Source organism: Acomys minous, assembly GCF_964271855.1.
Source record: "Acomys minous genome assembly, chromosome: 13".
Lineage (NCBI taxonomy): Eukaryota > Metazoa > Chordata > Mammalia > Rodentia > Muridae > Acomys > Acomys minous.
The window spans coordinates 12,651,950-12,675,658 of record NC_140495.1 but is presented as its reverse complement, the minus strand read 5'-3'; the positions used below and the strand labels follow the sequence as shown (position 1 = coordinate 12,675,658).

Below are 23,709 nucleotides of genomic sequence, written 5' to 3'. Positions count from 1 at the left end.
GTGTAGCAAAATAAATCTGCAGCTCTCCCATGGATTGTATTCTGGGGTGAAAACACCACTGTTGTTCCCTGTGCTCATGATTGCCGACTGCAAATGTGGCAGGCGGTTGCGGAGCACATGTGGGCTTTGTCTGCTGGGTCAGATGCAGTCTTCGCTCCTTGGTGTCTTAGAGCAGTGTATAGGAAGAAGCAGATAGGTGTTTAAGTTCTGTTTACATGTTACAAGTGTGGCTTAAACACTGTTTACATGTTACAAGCATGGCTTAAACACTGTTTACATGTTACAAGCATGGCTTAAACACTGTTTACATGTTACAAGTGTGGCTTAAACACTGTTTTACAGTAACAAAAGGAAGAGAGTGTGGCCTCTCTCTGAGTGCATGGCCTTTCCTTTGGTTGTAAAAGAAATATCATTAAAAAGATTTCAATAATCTATAATTTAAGTTGTTTAAAAGTCTCATTTTAGTATAGATTGTGCAGAATTGGCCACAGATCCCAGAAGGGTAAAACCAGTAGTTTTGAATTAAATTTCTTTTAAACTTTTTGTTTGTTTGCTTTAAATTGTTTTGGTTGCATGTATATCTATGTACCACATGTGTGCAGTGCCCATGGCAGTCAGAAGAGAGTATTGGATCCCCTGGAACTGGAGTTATAGATGGTTGTGAGCCACCATGTTGGGTCCTGGGAATTGAACCTGCATCCTCTGGAGGAACCATCAGTGCTCTTAACTGCTGAGCCATCTCTTCAGCCCCTTGAATTAAATTTCTAAGAGACACCACAAGTACAAAGCTAAAGTACCTAGAATGAAAATTCTTACTCATCACGATGGTTATAATTGAAAGGTATTTGAAAAATGTATTACTTTGTAGATTCAGAGATATTTGCTATCTACTGAAATATAACTAAGCCCTGAAGTCTTTTTCTGTGAAGTACAAACTCTCTCTCTCTCTGCCCATAGTCCATGGAGTAAAGAAGGAGATGTAAGTTAAGGCACAGAACAGCTGTTAAAAAGGTACAGCCGGTGTCAGCCTCAGGTGGAAGACTAGTTGCTCTAGACACACCTGGGGCTGCAACTTAGTTGTAGATTAAGTTATTTTGTAAGCTTTTGCTGCTACAGCCCTGTTTAGAAGTCTGGGGCATTACCAGAATGGGGTAAGTAGGAGTTAACTGTTAGCAGTGCCCTGCTAGGCAAAGCTAATTTCTTCCTAGCATTTCTGTCTCCCAGGGCAAAGACTGGTCATCCCATACTCTGTGTTCTTAGCACCTAATATAATTGCTATGGAATAGACTCTTGTAAGCACTGGCTGAGTCTGTTCCTACGGGATTGGCATAAACATCAAAACATGGAAAGAAGCATCTCCTGTAGCTATGAGCTGGCTGCTCTGGATTGGAGTAAGGATGTGGCCAAGGACAGGGGAAATCACTACTAAGCAGAAACCAGAAGATTTGGAAGTTCCATGTGGCACATCGAACTGTTTGTGGATTTCCTGATACTCTGGACTTTGTCTGAAAAACATTTGTTTATTTAGCAGATGTTGAGGCATTAAAGTTGTGGGGTACCAAGAGGCATGCAATCTAAAAAGGCTTTATGTATTTGGGTGTTTTGCCTGCATGTCTGTCCATCTGCTGCTTGTGTGCCTGGTGTCCACAGATGCCAGAAGAGGATTCCCTGGAGCTGGACTTACAGATAGTTGTGAGCTACCATATGGGTACTAAGAACTGCACTCAGGTCCTCAGGATCAGGAAGGGCAGCCAGGGCTCTTAACCACTGAGCCACTTTAGCCCCTATTATTAAAATTATTTGTTTGTTTGTTTGTTTGTTTATTTGTTTTTTTCTAGTCAAGGTTTCCTAGGGTAGCCCTGGCTGTTCTGGAACTTGTTCTATAGACCAGGCTGGCCTCTAGCTTACAGGGATCTGCCTTCCTCTGCCTTATTTTTTAATTCTTAAAGATTAAAAAAAATAATTTATTTCATTTTATGTGAATTATATGTCTGTGGGTGTCAGATTTTGGAGTTACAGACAATTGTGAGCTGCCATATAGGTGCTGGGAATGAACCCTGGTCCTCTGGAAGAGTGGTCAGTGCTCCCAACCGCTGAGCCATCTCTCCAGCCCTTAAAGATGTTTTTAACACGTGTGTGTGTGTGTGTGTGTGTGTGTGTGTGTGTGTGTGTGTGTTGGTAACTTGCATGGTTAATTTTCTTCTTCCACCATATCTGTCCCAGGGATTGACTGTCAAGGCCTTTACCTGCTGAGTCATCTCCCTGCAAATCCCCAGTCCCTACTGGAACTCACTGTGTAGACCAGGCTAGTCTTGAAATTTCCTTGAGTTCCTACTGCCTCTGCCCCCTGGGTGTTGGGGTAACAGGTATATGTCACTACACCTGGCTTGTAATTTTAATACAAAGTTATAAAGAAAGGCACAAAGACATATGAAGGTGTAGTGTTTGTGAACGACAAATAAATGGAAGTCACTTTTTTTGTTGTTGTGTTTCTTGAGGCAGAGTTTCTCTGTGTTACCCCTGGTTATCCTGGACTTTGTAGACCAGGCTGGCCTTGAACTCACAGCGATTTGCCTGCCTCTGCCTCTCCAGTGTTGGAATTAAAGGCATGGATCATCACACCCGGCTTGGAAGCCACTTCTTTAACCACAAGCAATGGGAGCCTGTAGAGGATTTTAAACAGCTGAGTAGCATCAGAAACATAATTTTATGGCCGCATAGAGGATGAGTTACAGGGCAGATTCTAGAGAGATGGATTTGGAGGTGGTTGTAGTCCAGGCAGAAAGTGGAGCTTTCCTGTTGTGACCCTCTTTACATCAAATGCTGGCGTAGCAGATTATTAGAGCGAAGCAGTTGAAGGAGGTAATGGAGGTATAGCAGGGAGTCATTGTTCACATATGTGAGCGCTCTCTTTGAGGTTCCTGAGTTCATAGTACTAAAAAGCACCAAATTATATTCTTTAAAACGGCAAACCAGTGTGCATCCATGCCACCCTGAACACACCTGGTCTCCTTTAAAAATGTGAATTGGCGCTGGAGAGATGCCTCAGAAGTTGAGAGCACTGCCTGCTCTTTCAAAGGTCCTGAGTTCAACTCCCAGCAACCACATGGTCACTCACAACCATCTATAATGAGATCTGGTGCCCTCTTCTGGAGTGCAGGTGTACATGCAGACAGAATACTGAGTACATAATAAATAAATCCTTAAAAAATGGTGAATTACCTTTGATGCTTAAATTATATCTCAGTTTAAGAGGGAGTGGGAGAGATGGAGGTGAAGGGGAATGTGTGGAGACCCTGAAGCAAGCAGAATTTGAAATATTTAGTGATAGAGAATTTACATATTGGCATTATTGAAAATGGAATACCAGCTGTTTCTTAAGTTCTTAAGTTCAGTCTGTATGACTGAATTAATAAAAAAAAAATACAAGAAATAGCAAGGCTCAGAGAAATAGGTAGTGAGCTGTGTATTAGATGTGTAATTAAGGCAAGGAGCTAAAGATAATGGCCCCGATTTCTTTTCTTTTTTTAGATTTATTTACTATTTGTACAGTGTTCTGCCAGTGTATGTGCCTGCAGGTCAAAAGAGGGCACCAGATCGCATTATAGATGGCAGTAAGCCCCTATGTGGTTGCTGGGATTGAACTCAGGATCTTTGGAAGAACAGCTTTAACCTCTGGGCCATCTCTCTTGACCAATCAATGGTCTTGATTTCAAGAGAGATACTCGAGACTAGAGAAAGAGGGGGAATGTATGAAATTTGATGTCAGTCTAACTTGTTGAGAGATGATATTTTCTTCTTCTAATGTCCTTGGAAGATATGTCCTGTTGTTTCTTGTCCTCAAGTCTGGTGTGTAAGTACTTTTGCCTTCTTTTATAAAGCTGAGGTTTGTGTTACTTTTCAGGCAGAAGCAAGGCTAGCAGCAAAGCGGGCCGCTCGGGCAGAAGCAAGAGACATCCGAATGAGGGAACTGGAACGGCAGCAAAGAGAGGTAACTGGAAGCATGACCTTAGCCTGTGTGAGTGTGAGTGTGTGTGTGAGTGTGTGTGTGTGTGTGTGTGTGTGTGTGTGTGTGTGTGTGTGTGTGAGTGAGAGAGAGAGAGAGAGAGAGAGAGAGAGAGAGAGAGAGAGAGAGAGAGAGAGGAGAGTGAGTGTGTGTGTGTTAGGGTAAGTGAAAGAAAATGACAGAGAAATCTCACTGTCTTGAATCTCCATTTTCAGGACTCAGGTCACAGAGCTTTTGTGAGATACAAGGCATTGTAGTGAGACAGCGATAGGGAAAGCCATGTGCTGGACAGCTTCTTCCTCAGGCTACCATCGCCTCCCCTTGAATGTACATTTGGGTCTGGCCTTCCTAGGCCAGCAACTGCTTTTTCCATTTAGGTAAACCAGTTCAGAATGGATATTAAGAGAGGAGGGGCATTACAGAGAGTATATGACAAGGATGCGTTAATAAAATGCACTGGGTTCCCAGGGTAGCAAAAGCCAGGCCCCTTCATTCCTCACTTGATAATCCCCGTTCTCGGCCTTCAAATTAATCAACTTAGTAAGTCTGTTCTGGACTTTTTTTTTTTCTTTCTTACTTACAGTATAAATGTGGTTTCTCCCTGCGTTGTTATCATCCTCACTGCCAATTCTATTTCCAATGAATGTGGGGAGATACCTCTATAATGGATCTTTGTGTTAAATGGAATGGAAGCTTTTGACATGAGATATGTGTATGTCCAAGTAAAAGCACCACAGTGATCCCTGATCTACCTAGCTGAATGAATCCTTATGCTAACCATTGTGAAGCGTATTTGATAATGTAGGAATATGTTCATGGAAGAATATGGGGGGGTGCCGGGCGGGAGGCAGAGGCGGGCGGATCTCTCTGAGTTCGAGGCCAGCCTGGTCTACAAAGCTAGTCCAGGACAGCCAAGGATACACAGAGAGACCCTGTCTCGGAACAAAAAGAATATGGGGGGAACCCCCAAACTATAAAATTGGTAGAACACCCCCAAAACAAATAAAAACAACCAGTGCTTATATAAATGGTCAGAAAGAGCTGGTTTCACCAGTACTTCGGTTTGACAGTGTGGATTCTAGGTGCTCTCACGCTTTTCTGTAGTCTCCAAATTATATTATGCTTTTGTCATCAGAAAAGTGGGAAAAGCTGGGCGTGGTGGCACATGCCTTTAATCCCAGCACTTGGGAGGCAGAGGCAGGTGGATTTCTGTGAGTTCGAGGCCAGCCTGGTCTACAAAGTGAGTCTGGGACAGCCAAGGCTACACATGAGAAAAAAGTAAAATAGGTAAATGGAAATTGAGCTAAGATGGCATACTTGTTACCCTTTCTTTCTGACAGACTTGGGTCTGAAAACTGACACAAATATTTCGTTATTGTGTTTATAAAAGGAAACAACATCTGTGGAGGACTAGTAAGCAATTTATTTTGATGTCATTGGTAGATTTTTCTTTTGATAAGTTAAAAAAAGAAATTTACATATTTGTGTTCTATATAGATATAATTTTCTGTTTTAGAGAGAGTTTCAAATATTGGATGCAGTTCTTGGGTTGAAATGTAATGTTCCAATGCATTGTCTTTATACTCTTAAGATTATATACTAGATTATAAATAGAAGAGACAGTGATTAATAGAAGTTCTGTCTAAGCAGAACACTATATTTCTTTTTGTTATTGAACACATGAGCTAAGTAACTTTTATTTTCAAAGTGTAGCTTTAAGTCACTGTTGTTGTCAGGGCAAGTGTATGTGACTGAGATTTTGTTTTTGTTTTTGTTTTTGTTTTTGAGAATGCAGTGAATTGAAAATAGTTTATATAAACTTTTATATTCATAGCCCTCTCATCATTCCTTTGACCGGAAATGGGGACAGATTCAAAAGTGGCTGGTAGGCCAAGATTGCCTGCCCTGCATGCTGTTATAAACTGCTGAACTAATGCAACATTGAAGCAAAACATTTGACTAATGGTTTGCAAAGTAGGCGGTTTGGTCTGTGTGGACCTAAAGGCCACAGAGTAGCTGTTCTGTGTACAGTAGATCAGATGGGTACTGGAGCCCAATATTTTCTTTTGTGGTCAGTAGCCTTACTTTCAACTCAGGAAAATCCCAGATCAACAAAGATTGAATAAATGAATGTGATTTTCCTTTAGTGTGTTTGCCCTTTCTCCCTCAAATCCCTGCTTCCTCTCATTTCCCACCTTTAAAAACTAACTCTGCAAACTGGCCATGGTGGCACACACCTATAATTCTGGCACTCAGGGAGGCAGAGGCTGGTGGATCGCTATGAGTTCAAGGCCAGCCTGGTCTACAAAGTGAGTCCAGGACAGCCAGGACTACACAGAGAAACCCTGTCTCGGGGGGAAAAACAAACCTCACAGGCTCTTCAGTGTGAGAGATGACCCTAGGCCTTATCCATGTCTTCTGAATTTCATTCTTATTTCATCTTTTAGCTCTTTATCAAGAGCATTTCTAAGTGTAACAGCCCTGGCTGTCCTGGACTCACTCTGTAGACCAGGCTGGTCTGGAACTCACAGAGATCTGCCTGCCTCTGGCTCCCAAGTGCTGGGATTAAAGGCGTGCACTAGCACAAAAGTTTATTTTTATGGGAAATGTTTATGGGTATTTTAATCATGAGATTCAAAAAGAAGTTTCCCAAAGAGTCATGGCTGCTACTCGCACATCAGCTTTCCCAAACAAATGCCTTCTAGAGCAGCATTTTAAGAAGCAGCCAGCTTTACAGGGTGTGTAACTGTGTTGATCTTTGTATTTAAAACTTTATCAGTCATTGTTTTAGTCCACTTAGAAAACTGAAAACAGTGCTTGGTAATCTTAACTTGAGTGGCTCCTCATGTATGAGTTTGCTATTTTGGAGTGCAGGCTGTCCTTTGTAACCGAAAGTGGTATAATTAATTTATCTAATACATTTTTGCATGTTATGGGTGCATGAAGAATTTTTTGTTTGAATAAACAAAATCACTTAATTTTCATTTAAATATTTTAATTTTTTGTTTTAATTAAGCATTTAATTCTAAAATTGTTGAACATTTTAGTAGCTTAGGTCAAACAAAAAAATTAAATACAAACAAAAGCATATATTAAAAGTCTAACATTTCATTTCTTTGTTTAGGGGCTGTAAAGGTAATCATTTAAAAGAATCATTGAAATATGTGTAGCTTAACTAGTGGGAGTATTAGACTTACTAAGCATTTGGCTCGAGGCTTAAAATGTAGTTGGTGATTAGCCTGAGTCTTGACTGATAGGATTGGACATGCCTAGGAGGTGGGAGGTGGGTTCAGATGGGAGTAATTGCCACCCCTCACCCTTCTGCCACCGTTCTTTACTCCTCCATTCTCCTCTGACCTTACTCTTTGGCTGCCTTGTTTGTGAGCTCACATGATAATGTGATATTCTCTAAACTGTAAGTGACTAATTAGTTTTTGTGAAATCTATGGTACATAAGCACAAATAGGACTGTTGATAGATGATTCTTTTCATGTTAAACATTTCCCTTGATTCTAACGTGTGTGTGTGTGTGTGTGTGTGCGTGTGCGTGCGTGCGTGTGTGTGTGTGTGTGTGGTGGGCTTGCTGCGATGTGATAGGGAGCATTAGAACATGAAGCTCTGTGTGTCAGCACTGTGCTGGAACTTTACTTTGCTTTACTTAGGGGGCTCTTTCCATTTCATATATGAGCTCTTTAGGGTTTCTTGTTTGTTTGTTTTGCCAACATGAAACAAATGTAGACGTACTTGGGAAGAGGGAATCATAACTAAGGAACTTTGTCCATCAGATTGGCCTATGGCCATGTCTGTGAGGCATTTTTAAAATTTCTATTTGATGTAGGAGGGTCCAGCCCACTGTGGGTGGTGCCATCCCTGAGCTCAGGGAGCTGAGCAAGCCAGAGGAGGCCACACACTGGACTCGGCTTCAGTTCCTGCCTCTGTCTTCCCTCCCCTAACTTGGTTTTGCTCAGTGTTTTATCATAGCAGCAGATGGCAAACTCTGGCCAGAGAAAGTAGAGGGTTAGTGACATGAGGCGCCTATTTAATCAGTTGTTGGCGGACTCAGAATTTGAAGGAAGAGGGATTACTACAGCTGGTGACAGAGGTGAAGCAAGGAGAGGAAGGCCTGGAATCTTCCTGGGTTCCCATGCAGTTGTGTGCAGCCAGCTTTCCCCGTTTCTCCTGATTCTGCTTTTAAGTTGTGTGCTTCACTCAGCATCATTGGTGTATGGATGGAAGAGTAAATGCTATTTCCAGTGTCTTTTATTCTGAAACTGAAGGAGCAACTCCAGCTCTGGCTTAGTAATATTTGTAGATAGAAGACAGCCAGGCCTGTTCTGGTGCTGTGGTTTTCTTTTCCTAAAGCTACTTCTCACTTTCAGTGAACTTTGAAAAAAGAATGTGTTTTAATTTGATTAACCTAATTTGACTATAACAAGACAAATTACCAGAAAGCTTTGCTTTGACTTTTAGTTCTTATGAGAAACCCAGTCGTGACAGAAAACACCATTGCTGAATCTTTTCTCCATCTGTATTTTGCCTTTACCAACATTGGCCTTTTAGCCATGACTTTAGAATGTTGAGAATGTTGAGGCCACACTTAGACCAGGCAGAAACTCTGCCCTGAGCTTTATCTTCAGCCTGCTGTTTACTTTTTGAGACAAAGTCTAAGTTGTCCTGGCAGAAGTAGTCTGTTTGCCATGAACATTCTGGTTTGGATACTTAATTTGTCATTCATGATAGTGGCTGGTCCTCAGACAGCCAGGCAGGAAAAAACTCCCAAAAGTTTGGACTAAATATGTCCCTGTCCTTTAAGGCATTGTCATATTTGGGTTGTTCAGTCCCAATAAGGCTACCCAGGACAATGACAGTGACTGTTGTCATGACTGAAGAGGGGAGCACTCTGCCTTTGTGTTTAGCACCTAGGAGTACAGTTGGCTGTGTCTGATTAGTCACTGGTGCTGTCACTGGCTGTGATGTGTAGCACTGTAGAGCTGACCTGGACAATGAAGAGAAGAGGGCTGCTCCTCCACAGAGGGAAGGCCCAGAGTTTGCTGTTGTTCTGTGTAACTGAGCCATGGCAGCATGTGTGCTACGGTAATGCTGTATTCGTGGTTCTGTGGTTTGCTGATTCTGAGGATCTGAACACTAGCCCCGGCTGGGAGCTCCACTAGATCATCATCATCTCCTCCTCCTCCTCCTCCTCCTCCTCCTCCTCCTCCTCCTCCTCCCCCCTCTCCTCCTCCTTCTTATTCTTTTTTTCCGGAGACATGGTTTCTCTGTATAGCCCTGAACTCACTTTGTAGACCAGGCTGGCCTTGAACTCATAGCGATCCTCCAGCCTCTGCTTCCCGGGTGCTGGGATTAAAGGCGTGTGCCACCATTCCCAGCTGTGAGATAACTTTCTATCCTGAAGATGAAGGATCAGATAAGACAGTCTCTAGGATTCTGGAGGCAAACATGGTGACACTTACCTATTATTCTAGTGCTTGGGAGGCTGAGGCAGGCAGGAGGATTACCATGATATTGAGGCTAGCCTAACTTACTGAGTGAGACCTGCCTAAAAAAACAAAACCAAACACCAAAAAAACCCCCACAGAATTCTGGAATTGTAACCAAGGTCTTTCAGACCGTGTGTGGTGCTACTGAGAAAATCTACTTTTCAAATATTTTGGCATGATAAAAATTTGCTTTGTGTTTTCCTTATTACTTTACCTGAACATATATTTTTCAAATTAGCTTAGGGAAATGCTGTTCATTTTGGTAGCTCTAGCCATGTGCAGGTAATTAAATTTAAATATATTAGAATTAAATATAATTTGGAATTTAGTTTTTCAGGTGTGCATTACATTAGAGTTTTATAGAGGAACAAAATCCACAGAATGAATATGTACTAGTAAATTATGTCATATATAAATAGTATAAACAATTATTACATAGAAACAATAATTAATTAGATATACTATATATAAAATATATTATTAAATTTTATTAAATTGGTTTACATTAAAGTAGTAACAGTAGTTGTCTCACACTTGAGAGGCTGAGAACCAGGTAGTTGCTGGTCCTTTCCCCTGTGTGCTTCACCAGTTGGGATCATCTCATCTCACAGGAGCTGTTTTGTAGCTGTTGGGAGGTCAACAACTTAGTAGTTGATGTGTCCAACAGACTGGGTGGGTGCCTCACCAGTCTGTATCTGCTGCCAAAAACCTGGAAGCTTCTGGGAGAGCTGCTGTTTCTTAGTCCATGCTGGAAGCCTGGAAAGACGGGTTCTGCTGTCAGTGATGCAGCAGCGGCAAGGGTGAAATCAACCCAGCCGTGGAAGGGGCCAAGGGAACGCAGGGAGTGGCTTCCTTCTGCCTCACCCTTTTGTCTCTGAGGGGCTACTAGAAGGTGGGTCTTCCCATCTCGAGTGAGGTCGTCTTACTAAGTGTGTTGCTGAGAGGGCAAGGCCATTCTTGAGGCTCCTACTCAGTGATACTGATTGATTTGTGGCACGTTGGACCGTCACACTGTTTCAGCACTTCAAGTACTTGGCCACATGTTGCTAGTGCGCTACCACACCACACATATAAACTGTTTCTGCCATCACGAAAGATGCTACTAGAGAGGGCTGGTTTAAAGTATGGTTTTAAATAAGCCACCGGCTATGAAATAAGCCATATTCTTTGTGCAGATGAATGTACAGTATAGAACATATTTCACTTTAGTCTTTTTTAGGTCAAATTTTCTTTCTCTAAAAGTTTTTCACTAGATTTATTCATTTTTTTATTTTATGTGTATTTACCTTGCATGTATGTATGTGGACCATTTGCATGTCTGATGCCTGTAGAGGTCAGAAGAGGGCATTGTGTCCCCTGGAGTTAGAGATGGCTGTGAACCGCCATGTGGGTGCTGGGACTAGAGCCAGGCCTTTTGGAAAATCAGCACGCGCTGTTAGCCACCACCTCATCTCTAGCTTCTGTCAAGTTTTCAATGGAACTGAAAGTCGAAGCTGCTTCAATATAGATGTGTATCAGTGCTTAATAAGATTTTATTGTAGTTACTTTGATAATTACATAACTGCAAATAAGTAGGGGTTCATCTGCCCTTGTTTCTTTGTTGGGATGTGTTTGTCAGATGAATTTTTGTTTGTTTTATTATGTAGCCCTGACTGGCCTGGAAGTCACTGTAGACCAGGCTCATCTCAAATTCACAGAGATCTGCCTGTCTCTATGTCTTAAATACTTAAAAGTGCTCTTGTGTGGTTGTGGAATGGAAAGAAAAAATAGAGTAAAGGGAGGATTAGTTATTCAGCCTTGACTAGCACCCCAAATAACTCTAAGAGGCATGTAACATTAGTTTGCCTGTGTAATACAAGGCTTTCTAATTAATTTGTAGTCAGTACCACTTAACACTGTGTGCTCTGTGGTGCTAACTACGACGATGCCCAGAGATCACAATCCCCGGTTGGAAGTGAAGTCTCAGAATCGTCATGTTATCTTTAAATGGACTTGAGGGCACGATTTATCAGGCACAGCAGTGTACACAGTGGATGTCAAAAGATGATTTAAAAAAAAAGGTTCATAAAAATTGAGACTGAAATGAAGGAGCAAACCGTGACATTTTGGTTAAATTACTGTTTCTGTTTTGCAATGAATGGCCAGAGATAGCCTCATCTACTTTTCAGCTGTGTAACGGTCTAGCTGGGTTGCTAGATAATGCTGTTAAAGCATTGCTTCCTTTTGGAAGTCAGCATTGCTGCTGATAGGCGAGCTCATCTAGTCTAGGTAGGTGTAGTTTTGGTTTCTTTTGTTTTCAAAGACAGGGTTTCTCTGAGTAGTCTTTCCTGTCCTGGTCTCAAACTCACAGAGATCTATCTGTCTGCCTCTGCCTCCTGAGTGCTGGGATTACAGGTGTGCACCACCATGCCTGGTTTAGGTGTAGTTTTTCATCTTGGTGCAAATTACTTTGACAATTTGGCCGTTGAAACTGAAAACTCAGAAATCCTTTATGGTTGCTGGTGATCACATGCTGGGGCCTGGCTGTCTGATGCCCATGGAAAGCTGCTGCCTCACTGCTGAAGGGCAGTGTTGCACATAAGTTAGTCGACTAGAAGGTGCAGCCAGTGTCTTCATAAGCTGCGTAAGGCTTGACGTACCTCTACCAACTGTGAACTGTTGTGTTCTTTCTTCTGATTGGTTTATCATATCAGCACACAGGGTGTATTTCCTTATTTTATTTTCCGGTTAGAATAGTGAGAGGAAGGGCAGGAGGAACCCAAAAAAAAACCAAAAGACAACAACAACCAAAAAGGTTCTTTACAGGGAGCACCAGGCTATAATCTGAGTACTTTTCAAGCAACGTACATTCTTCTTAAAATACATTTATGACAAAGTAAACATTCTTCTTACTTATATAAATCAGTACTTACAATGAAAACTAAACATCTGCTTTCAGTGCTCAACTCAGCATCTGTTTGCTGAGTGTTGTCACATGTTCTGTCTCCACAAGTAAATAACACGTGCTCAGACATAAACACCTGCTGAACTAAAAACTCAGCTTCGCTTGTGTCTGCCTTTCCACCCAAAGCCTGTGACGATACCAAACTCAGCTTTGGAACCGAAGTGTCAAAACCTGCTTTTCCTCAGCTGGTGTCACTGTGCTTTTGCCAGCTGCTTTTGCGCCTTTGCTTTGACAAACAATTACTTGTTCAGTGATTAATTATTCATGTACTTTCTTCTTTCCCAGGAAGACTCAGAAAGGGCCAGGTATTCTCACCGGTCTGGTCATCACCGTCCTTATCTGGTTTGTAGTAACATATAAGCTTGCCTGTAGTGCTGTTCCTCTTGGCTTCATTTGCTCACAGACTTCTAATGTGTTTGGTTTTATTTTCACCAGGGAGTTGAGGATGCACTGTCTCCTCGAAGCCTTGGCAGCTCCAGGGTTGGTATTCTAAGTTGTTTACACTGAATAGCAAAGCGTTTAACCTTGTGCTTCTTCAGCATCAGTGACTATGCGAGCAATCGGACAGTGTCCATTTGTGCCTTTGCCTTTAACAATAAGTGGAAAACACTGGCAAAGCTCTTTAATGAAAAGAGACACTTTCTTTCAAATTATTGCTAAAAATGAATCAATTCTAAAGTATTGCATATTTTTTTTACCTTAGCACAGGCCTATTGATTTCTGTAGAAGTACCTTTGATTTCAGCAAAATAACATTGAATTTTATAGGAGAATATCTGCTTTGTCCTAATTTTTAGTTTTTTCCTCTTTTTATATCTTAAACTAACAATTGATTGAATGAGCAGTAGCTTTAGGCCTTGCCTGATTAATTGTAACGATAATCACATGAAACTATTGACTTGAAAAATTTCCTTACCGTATGTATAGGGATTTATAATGTCCCAGCATTGTAAGTGGAATGTGGATCTGCTGCCTAGTGTCTCACATGTGCTGGAGCACAACTTCTCCTTTTACTTCTTCTAGAATTGTGCCTTAAAACAGTGCTCTGCATTTTATTTTAGTTGCACTTTTCATTACTGAAGTTAGCTTTCATATTAAGGGTTGTGTGTATTTGTTCCAACTCTGCTTTTCTTCCTGCTTCATATAAAAATGGATTAGTAGAGCTATTTTGACATACCAGATAGTAACATATTTATATTTGTAAATACCTCATTATACTCCAATACATTATTTTCTTTCTTTCTTTTTTTCTGTCTTTTTTTTTTTTGGTTTTTCAAGACAGGATTTTTCTGTGTAGTCTTGGCTGTCCTGGACTCACTTTGTAGACCAGGCTGGCCTCGAACTCACAGAGATCCGCCTGCCTCTGCCTCCGAGTGCTGGAGTTAAAGGCATGCGCCATGACACCTGGCACATTATTTTCTTTTGGTGTATATAACCTATTGTGTTCTCAGAACTTTATAAACTGGTTTCAAGTCCTATAAGTGCTCTGTTTAGTTACAAATTTTAGATTTGTTTTAGAGTAGTTTCAAAATTTCAAAGAAATCTAAAATAATCGGTAGCTTAAAGGTATCTTTACAGGGGACTGGGAGGGTGGCTCAGCAGTTAAAAAGCGCTTGCTGCCATTGCAGAGGACTTGGGTTCAGTTCTGAGCACCCACATGGCAGCAGCTCACAACAGTCTACACCTCCAGATCTAGGGCATCTAATGCCATCTTCTGGCCTCTGCAGGCACCAGCACCAGGGATACATATTGTGCATATACATACATGCAGGCAAAACACTTAAAAAATACCTTTTTTATATACATGAATGTTTTTTAGGCAGAAAATATACGCATTTGTCATGCTTCCTGCAGGATATGCTTTTTCTTTCCTCTTTAAATTACTTTAATTTTCTTTAGGTTCAAAGTTGAGGGCCAAGGGCTGTAAAATGTTCCCTGCTTTTTTTCAGTGACCAATTTCCTTGCTTTTATAACGCCCACAGTGTGAACTTTCACACACCATGTTACTGAGCTGAGTAGGGAAGTTGGATCATGTTAGCTGATCTTTAAGTTTGACCTGTTATGGAACTTGAAGTCAAATCTCCAAAGAAATGAAGTGGCTACTAAGCAGCCAGGTGGATTTCCCTTTTTCTTTTTCTTTTTCTTTTTTTTAAATTAGGGTATCTGTAAAGATGTGATTCCATGGGTAGAGGAAGGCTTTTGTTGTTGTAGTTTATTTTTTCAAGACAGGGTGTCTCTTTCCCTGTATAACTGCCCTAGAACTTGCTTTGTAGACCAGGCTGCCCTTGAACTCACAGAGATCCTCTTGCCTCTGTCTCCTGAGGGCTGGGATTAAAGGCATGCACCACTAGCCTTGCTGACTCTTAGTATTTTTGAAAGTTAATATATGAGGGCTGAGGATGCTGCTAAGTGGTGGAGTTCTTGACTAGCAGGTGCAAGGACCTGGTGGTCTTAATCTCCCTCACTGAAAGGAGACAAACTGCGAGTGAGCTTCAAAGGTACCAAAGGAGGCTCTGCTCTCCTAACACGCATGTGCACATAACCAACATGTTTTACATGTATATGTTTTTACACAATGAAATCTGAATGCTCATTGATAAATTAAGTTACATTTCTTTTAAACAGCGTTCTTTGTTTTTGGTCACTCTGGGATGGAACCCAGCTCCAAGTGCTCCTCCACTGAGGTGGAGCCATGTCTCCAGCCTTTGAGACCCTGCCCTCTCTTCTTTTTATTAGGATTTCATCAGGATTCCAACTGTTTGGAATTTTTGTTTGTTGTTTTGCTTTGGGGATTGGGCCCAGGGTATGTGGCAGACCACTGAGCTGATTCTTGGCTTGTGAAATGACTTCACCATTTCCATTAATATGAATGCATCATACAACCTCTGTCCTCTGTAGAAATAAACATGATGGTGTAAAATGGTGACCTAAATATTCTTATGGTTTACTGTATAGTTTAGAAGTTTCAGTGTTTCTCTACCTGTGTTTTTTTTTTTTGTTTGTTTGTTTTTGTTTTAAATTTGAATTATGTAGTTACCCTTTTTCTGAACCTCTTCTGAAGAGAAAGGGAGGACTTAGGAAGGAAGGAGGGACTGGGAGGAGAGAAGGGAGGGGAAGCAGTGATCAATTGGGATATAAAATAAATAAATAAAAATTAAAAAGTGAGGACTCTTGTCTCAGAAAACAACAACAACAAAAAACAAAAAGAAAGAAAGAAAAATAAAAGAATAATTATATATTTAAAAGACTCATGCTGTGTACACATTTTATGAGTTTGAAGCATTAGCAATACCTGGATGTTGGTTAGGGGAACTGGGGTTTTATGCTGCATTCTTAGGACTTTGAACTTTTCTTTTGTCCAGCTACCTTTCAGCTACTCTGTTGAAAGGTGCCCCTGACAGAAGCTATCTGGGTTGAAAATGCTGTAGATGTTAGGACCCAAAACAAAGAAAAGGAAGCCTGAGACTGAATCTAGACCTGGGGGAGGGACCAGGAAGTCAGTCTTAGGCTGTGGAATGGCACCTTGTCTGCCTTCCTGTTACCTGGGAGCAGATTGCTAATAATTCCGATGCCAGTGGCTGACTTAAAAAACACTACACATGCTTCATTATTGTGTGTGCCCCAAATACAAGAAGACAGTAGTAGAAATCTCAAGTTAGGGAATAGAGTGACCTTGAATCATAGTAGAGATTCCTACTATTTATTTAGTTCCTCACTATATATTACTGGCTTTGAAACAATTGTTTTTAGGTAGGGTTGGTGTTGCCAGGAGTTAACCTGTCTTATTGTCAAAGAATCTTTAAAATAATAAAAAACATCTTTAAATGTCATATTCTGTAGGTCTCTGAAGTTTTTGAAGACCTTATCTAACTATTGTACCTTATCTATCTATGGAATCATATCTGTTAAACCTATAATGTATGTTCTTGTAATATAAATAGACTAGTAATTGACATGACCATGATCTGATCAACTAACAGTTAGCTTGTATAACTTACTTATCCTAAGCAGCCTGCAATAGCACTTTCAAATAACTGGAAGTAAACCTTATATTCTACTTGAGTTGTATGGGTAAAATACCTCATATCAGAGTAGAAAAATATATAACGTGTGTGAAGAATAATCTTACATTTGAATTCTATACCAGTGTATCAAAATTAAACTTATAATTATGAGCATCAAAGAACCTCCTTATGGAGATGGCTTCAAATGTGGCAAACCAGCCACTGGGCAAAATGTCCTTGTTTTGGTCACTGGCAGAATTCTGCCTAAAAATGGATTGGATGCAAGCAGAGTCAAGAGCCAAACTTTGCCAAGACAGGGTAAGCAAGTCCTCAGTAGTTCCTGCCTCACAAATACGTCTGTCAGATATACTGGGCCAGAAGGTTGAAGATGATGCTCCAACGCTATAGAGAGTTTTGGTGACTGTTTAGGCAGCAAACTGTCTCATTTCTTTCATGTTGGAAGCTGCCAACCTGCACTTCCTGTTTACTTGGATAATTAATTTTATTCTTTCTCAAGTCTCTGATGGGGTCAAAGACCAGATAATTTAGTTTTACAATTAAGCTTAGTTGTTTGGGGGCTAAGATGCTTTTAGGTCTAGATAAATGTTTTAAGTTGATAGAACTGAGATATGATAGATGTTGATTTACATTCAGAATTTTAGACTCACCAAGATAGTAAAGATGTTTTCTTCAAGGTTGCCAAATACAAATAGCCAAAAGACTATGAATGTAACATTTATGTAATTCCTGATTGTTTCGTGGTTCTTCTTGTTGTATGTAATTTATTATATATGTAATAATATAAATATATATAAAAAAGAATTAATTAAAAAAAGAAATATAGTTTTTTAAATTATTCTTTTAACTTGTCTTTATTCATTTAATACTTCACTGAAGAGTTCATCGAAGGATATTACTGGGACACACTGGAGCAGAGCCAGTACACCCAAAAGGAGAGACATGATGGTGTGTAATTCTGAAATGTGTAGTCTTAGATTTTTATGCATTTACTGTTGATTTCCAGTATTCTGGACATAGAAACAAAAGGAGTAGACTAATAAGATGTGAGAGTTTCTACTTTTTTCCCCAGTGTGAACATTAAAGCAAGTTTCTCTGAGAATTCCCCCCCCACCCCCCATTTTAAATACTGTCCTAGTTTCCTTTCTGTTACAGTGATAAAGTACTCTGACAGAAGCATCTTAGGGGAGGAGAGGGTTTCTGTGGCTCACACTTCCAGGTCACAGTTCATCACTGAAAGAAGTCAGAGCAGAAACTCAAGCAACAACTTGGAACAAAACCATGGAGGAATGCTACTTGCTTACAGACATGATTAGCTAGTTTTTATAAAGCCCATGCATTGGACGGTGTGGCCCACACTGGGCTGGGTCCTCCCACATCAGTCAGTGAGATAACACCCCTCCCCTTCCATTTCCCCACTGCATTCCCACAGGGCTTGATCTAGGCAGTTTTCAATCAGAGCTTTCCCTGATTGAAAGAGCTGTATGTTTTAGTCATGGGTTTGTTTGTTTTAATAAAAGAAATATTTTAATTGGGAAAAGAAAGAAATGAAACTTTTATAGTGAAAGGACTTGATTTTTAGAGAAATGCCACTTACATTTTCAGTGAATTTATACCAGTGTTAAAATTGTACCACAGCCTTATATTAAATGGAATATGTTTATGAGGTTTCTGCCGTATATGCTCTAAATGACTATCTATACATAAACATACAAATAGACAAACTTTGTTGTATTTTAACTAGTATTTTAAAATCGTATTAAAATTAGATTGCATATTTTCATCTTTTAGGATATTTTAAGCTTTATAATATTATTTCTACAAGAAATATTTTATTATTTAGTCTATATACAGATTTCTAGTTCTCTGTATGTATTACTGAAACAAATTTTAGAGAATTACATTTAAACCATATGTATCTATCTATATGTATATATAATAGATACTTGTTTTTATGTTTTGAGATGAGGGCTCACCAAGGGCTGGCCTTGAACTCAGTTTCCTGCTGCCTCAGCTTCATTGCTGAGTGTTGGGATTATAGGCATGTGCCATCATGCGTAGGCTCAGGAAATGACATTAACTCTCTGTGTACAGCACCCTGTGATACTTTTCCTCCTGTTTTTCATGGTTTAACTGCTATTTAAACTCACTGAATTAATTTCAAGAGGGAATCAACTTAAACTTAAGAAAACATTACTTTGAATAATGTTACCTAAAGCCCCGACTCAGTGTAAGAATGTAAAAGAAAGATATTTTTGCAAAATAGTACTTTAAATGTTATATATGTTTACCTTTGGGTAAGATTGTTTAAAAACTTTTAAGCTAGAATGCTGAAGAAACATTATTAGAAGACTAAATCCATGTAGCTATATTCCATTCATTTTCTTAGTTTTTAAAACATTATGTTCATATTAGGATACTACATGGAAATGTGCACTTTCTGGTCTTACTAATATTGTATACTTTTTTTTTTATTATCTAATATCATTTGCTTATTGACTGTGCGTTCCACATTTTGTTTGGCCAAGTTTCTCATTTTCTTGAAGAAATCAGATATTTAGGTGTATGTCTCTAAGTATGCTTAAGGGCATGCCCCTGCTTTGACTCCTAGATTACCCTTTGCAAGCTGGCTTAGCTGTGTGGTCCTCCTTGCTTTTTTGGCCTTTTAAATGGTGGCAGCAGCGGTAGCAGTCACAGAGATGAGGAGGAAAGCATCTTTGACCTCAGAATGGTTCATCTTTACATTTAATGCCTTCCTTAGGCTGTATTGTTTCTAAATAGCCTAAGGTTGAATCTCTTACCATTACTAATTCTGAATTTTGTTATTTGAAAGGAAAATAGAAGCTGAGGTGTGTCTCAGGGGTAAAGTGCGTACACAACATGCGTAAGGCTCTAAGTTCCATCTCCAGTGAAGTCAAAAGCGGGTGGGGAGTACTATCTTTTGGATGTTTAGGGTGACATTCTGTCTCAAACTCCAGACTAGCTAGGGATACAGGTGCCTATCACTGCACCTGGTATAAAACAGCGTTTTAATTAAACATACAACAGCAATAATTTCTACTAAAAAAGTAAACGTTATATCCAAACATAATAGCTTTTGCATTTAATAATCTTTTGCTTTTGAAGTGGTACTGTTTTGAGTTTAATAATGACACATGTTGCCTTTTTCCTTATGCTCCTGACTTTGGTGATTCAACCAACTTTCCCACTTTTCTGAACTGCAGTATGATATCCTCAAGGACAGATCATCAAGGCTTTCGTCATTAGTATGTAGTGCATGACTTTGTGTTACGTGTGAGGTTTTACTTTCTAAACACCAGTTATTACTAATTATAGAATTGTTGCTAACTTTCATGGTTTTGTTATGATCATTTGGGGAGAAGCATGTAATAAAACAAACCCATTGTTTTTGCAGTTGTGGCATAGTCTGGTACCCATGGTTCAGTGGTAAAGTATGTCTTTAGCATTGCAAAGCTGTAGATTTCCTTCCCAATACCACAGAACAGAACAGAATAGAACAAAACAAAGCAAAAATGCCTCAAAATGGATCAGACATTTAATGTGCTAAGCTCTGTTGTATTTCCGTTTGTCCTCCAAAAAGGAGCAGGCCCCCTGTGCTTACTTGCAGCACAGGAAGACTGGTTTGTTTACTTTTTACCGTCATGTTTAATTTGCCTATGTATATGTGTCACATGGCACACACGTGGAGGTCAGAGGACAGCTTGTTGGAGCTGGTTCTCTCCTGCCATGTGGGTCCCAAAGATTGAACTCCGTTCATCCAGCGTCAGGCTTGGCAGCAAGCATCTTTATTCTCTGAGCCATCTCTCCAGCTACTCTGACAGTGTTTTGATACACCCTGAGCTACAGTAGCATAGGCCTGTTCTTCATTTTATGTGTCATAGCTGGCAGGATACTAAATAAAAAATCCAGCCGTGATGGGTGGCAGCTGTAGATGCCTAAGCATTTTGGCTTGACATGTTGGATTAGGTAAGGAAGTCAAACTGGCTTGTTTTCTTTGGGTTACTATTATGTTGGCAGATTGCCCAAGTCTAGATGACATAGTTTCACTTCATATAAAGTATAAAAGACTATTCCCAATAAGAAAGTAAGTTTATCCTTAGTGTTAAGGATCTGACTTTGTGTGAGTTGGTTTCCTAGGGCAGCCTGTTGCCCTTTCCTGTTTCTAGGTCCTTGCAGCTGCACTTTTCACCACCAGGTTGAGTTTATTGTCTGCTGGTAACAGTACTGTCCTTTGTCCCCCTGAGAGAAGTGATGTTTTTATCTAATCATCTTTCAGAGTACTTTGTGTAAGCCTGAGTACATACGTTTTAGGTATTTCTCTTCTGAGTAGTATATACCGTGGGTCTACCAGCTTGGCCTAAGAGTACTGTTTGAGATCTGGAGAGACGACTTAAGGGTTAAGAGCATTTACTGCTCTTCCAGGGGACCTGAGTTCAATTTTGAGCATCCATAATGGCTAGCTCACAATCACCTATAACCCAGTTCTGGGGATCCATACCCTTTTGACATTTGTACACATATGGCATATATACACAAATTAAATCCAAAAGAATGTTGTCTTCAGCAATGAATTGTCCTTTTGATTTTTTTTTTTTTACAGTACTGATTTTGCTTCTAGATAAGATGGCTAAAGGAGAGGAGTAGACTCTCGTCACCTACAGCTTTCTAAAGACAAGCAAATAGGGGACGAGACCCAAGTATGGTGTACAGTGAGGGTCCCCACAGATATACTTCTGATTCTGTGTCGTAATAGGTTTCCTTTAGCTGGTGAGACACCAGCTTAGATAGTGGGCACGAGGAGATGCAGAGAGGGTGACGTGCTCGAAGCCACATACCTTAGCCTTCCAAATTCAGTGGGTCTGTCGCTAAGAGACAGGAGCTAGGTTGCATGTGCACTCTGTACCATACATACTTTGCTATCATTTTTATAATGAATCTCACTCTTAAAATTTTACTATGTGATTATTAAAGTTAACTTTCAATATTTCCAGAGTCATTCTTACAGTCACACCCACGGGATGAAGAAGCGGTCTTCTAGTTCTCAGAAGGACCCACTGGTTAGTTCTGCTTCAGAGGTTTGATCCAGTTGTGGTAATATGGGCAGCACCAAATTACAATTGGGTTTTCCCTCCGTTCTACTGGTGGAAACAGTGAAACGTCTAATAGACGTTCCCATGTGAGAACTCTCAAACCCTTTCACCTGCAGTTCACAGTACAGAATGAATAGACTTTCCATTCCAGTCACCTGACTAAACATTTCTTTGGAGGGCAAATGCTACAGAATTGGGGTGCTCGGAACACTTCTTTCTCACTATGCCATCAGCAGAAACGCAATCTCTAGCTCCCTGTCAATTCTGGGTTCCCATGTGAGCACTGGAAGGATTTAGCCAGAAGGGAAGAGGGAGAAAGAGCATACCCGCAAAGCAGGTTATTGAGAGGCCTTGGAGTGTGGGCACTGGCTGGGGTGGCTGCCTGGGTGACGGTGTGAGCCGCAATGATGGCAGAAGGCAGGGCCAAGAGTGGTGGGGTTAGGGCAGTAGTAGGGCCTGTGGTGCAGTGTGGTGTAGAAGGACGGTTCTAAGCAGGGCTTGCATGCGTGTGCTTAACCTCTTGATAAGGGGTTTTTCTAAGCCAGTAATTTATAAAAGTGGTAATTATCCAGTGGCCCTAGGTGTTTCAGGGTTATTCTTAAATGCAGAATGAGAGTAACACAGTTATCGGCCTTTCATTTTTATCTGAGGGTGTATTATCTGGTTTTTAAAGTAGTAATAATTAGTAATTACTTTGCTTGAAGTAGCTGACCTTTAATGCTTGTCCTCTTGAAGAGATTTGAAGGCGCTGTTACTTGGCCTTTCTTTGCTGTGAGCTATTGCTCTCAAGACACTGCGCTGGGAAAGAAGGAACCTTGGCAGTGTCAGATGTTGCCTGTGTGCTCAGAATTTATCTTGGTTGTGGTTGCATCAAAAACTCAGAAAACTGTGCTCATGTTTGCCTTTTGCAGAGTGGCCTCTACTTTGACCAGAGAAACTATAGCAGCCTTAGACACAGCAAACCTGCCTCTACCTACTGCTTCCGGGTCTGTCTGAAGTTCTTTGGTCTTGTTTATCTTACTCACCCTTAACACATCTCTAATCCCCCGTTTGCGTTTTGACTATCTGGAACTAATCTGTGAATGGTTTGGATATGCTGCTTTGGTAACTGATTCATATAATTCTCCGTGAGTGTGTCTTTAAGGGAGAGCTGTTAAATCACCGTGTTTGTAATGAAAATCTCAAACAGAAGAATGTGTACAGTGAACATCACATCCTCACTACTTAGATTATATAGTTTATTTCCTGAGTCACATCACTATTGTCTGTTACCTCATCGATCATGCCATGCCTCTGAGGCACAGCATCACGATGTCTGCAGTCCAGTCTGCCATAGCCTCCTAGCTGGTGGCAGTAAGGTGGGGATCACCATGACCAGCTTCTACCCAGTTTTTTGATTCAGTTGGAAATAAGTTCTAGGCATCAGTACGCTCACTGACAGGTACACTTTAAAAAGTTTATATGTGAAAATATAAGCTACATATAGGACAAGAGAGGGCTGTTATTATTTGTTAGCATATTAATGTACTGTTAGAATCTTGTTTTTCTTTCTTGTCTATTTTGGGGTTTTTGCTTGTTTTGTTTTTGAGACGAGGTGTGTCTCTGTAGCCACGGCCTGGTCATCCTGCACCAGCTACCTGTTTGCCCAGTTTGCAGGCCAGTATCACCACAGCCAACTAGAATCTTACTTTTTAAAAAAGACACTTAACATTTAAAGCATTCTTTAATGTGTGAAACCCAGTACATTTAAAAGTATGCAGGAATGGGAGCTAATTTATGTGCTGGAGTAAGTCATTAGCACATGCAAGGCTCTGGCTTTGATTCCAAGCACCGGGAGCACTCTATCAACTTAAAAAGCTGCCTGCACACATGATTTCACTATGCTTACTTGTCTAGGTTTAGTGAAAAGAACTGAACATTGTGTCTTAGTTGACAGCAGAGAAAGAGATGCAACGTTTTTATAAAAAGTGCTTTTAGTGCATGAACTCAGTGACTGGTGCGGTCTATCTGGCTAAAAAGCATGCGATGCTCATGGTGTGTTTTTAAAGAGAGGCTTTCAGATCTATTTGGAAAAGGTAGTGAAAACAGTGACTAAGGGCTTGCTTACTTGAATCCCCTATAACTTGGCC

At 40.5% G+C, this 23,709-nt stretch overlaps 1 protein-coding gene across 23 annotated transcripts in view; it reads left to right on the top strand.

Moving 5' to 3' along the window:
• LRRFIP2 (LRR binding FLII interacting protein 2) overlaps window positions 1-23,709 on the top strand; it is a 104,621-nt gene that overhangs the window by 37,181 nt on the left and 43,731 nt on the right. For 9 of the 23 annotated variants that reach the window (XM_084753239.1, XM_084753247.1, XM_084753230.1 and 6 more), the window contains exons 4-11: window positions 3,905-3,991; window positions 5,841-5,891; window positions 12,734-12,790; window positions 12,884-12,928; window positions 17,349-17,417; window positions 19,694-19,735; window positions 21,482-21,547; window positions 22,492-22,566. In XM_084753239.1, coding sequence (XP_084609365.1) covers window positions 3,905-3,991; window positions 5,841-5,891; window positions 12,734-12,790; window positions 12,884-12,928; window positions 17,349-17,417; window positions 19,694-19,735; window positions 21,482-21,547; window positions 22,492-22,566 — 492 coding nt within the window. The remainder of the gene's footprint in view (window positions 1-3,904; window positions 3,992-5,840; window positions 5,892-12,733; window positions 12,791-12,883; window positions 12,929-17,348; window positions 17,418-19,693; window positions 19,736-21,481; window positions 21,548-22,491; window positions 22,567-23,709) is intronic. The other 14 variants (XM_084753236.1, XM_084753237.1, XM_084753234.1 and 11 more) reach the window with 7 other exon arrangements.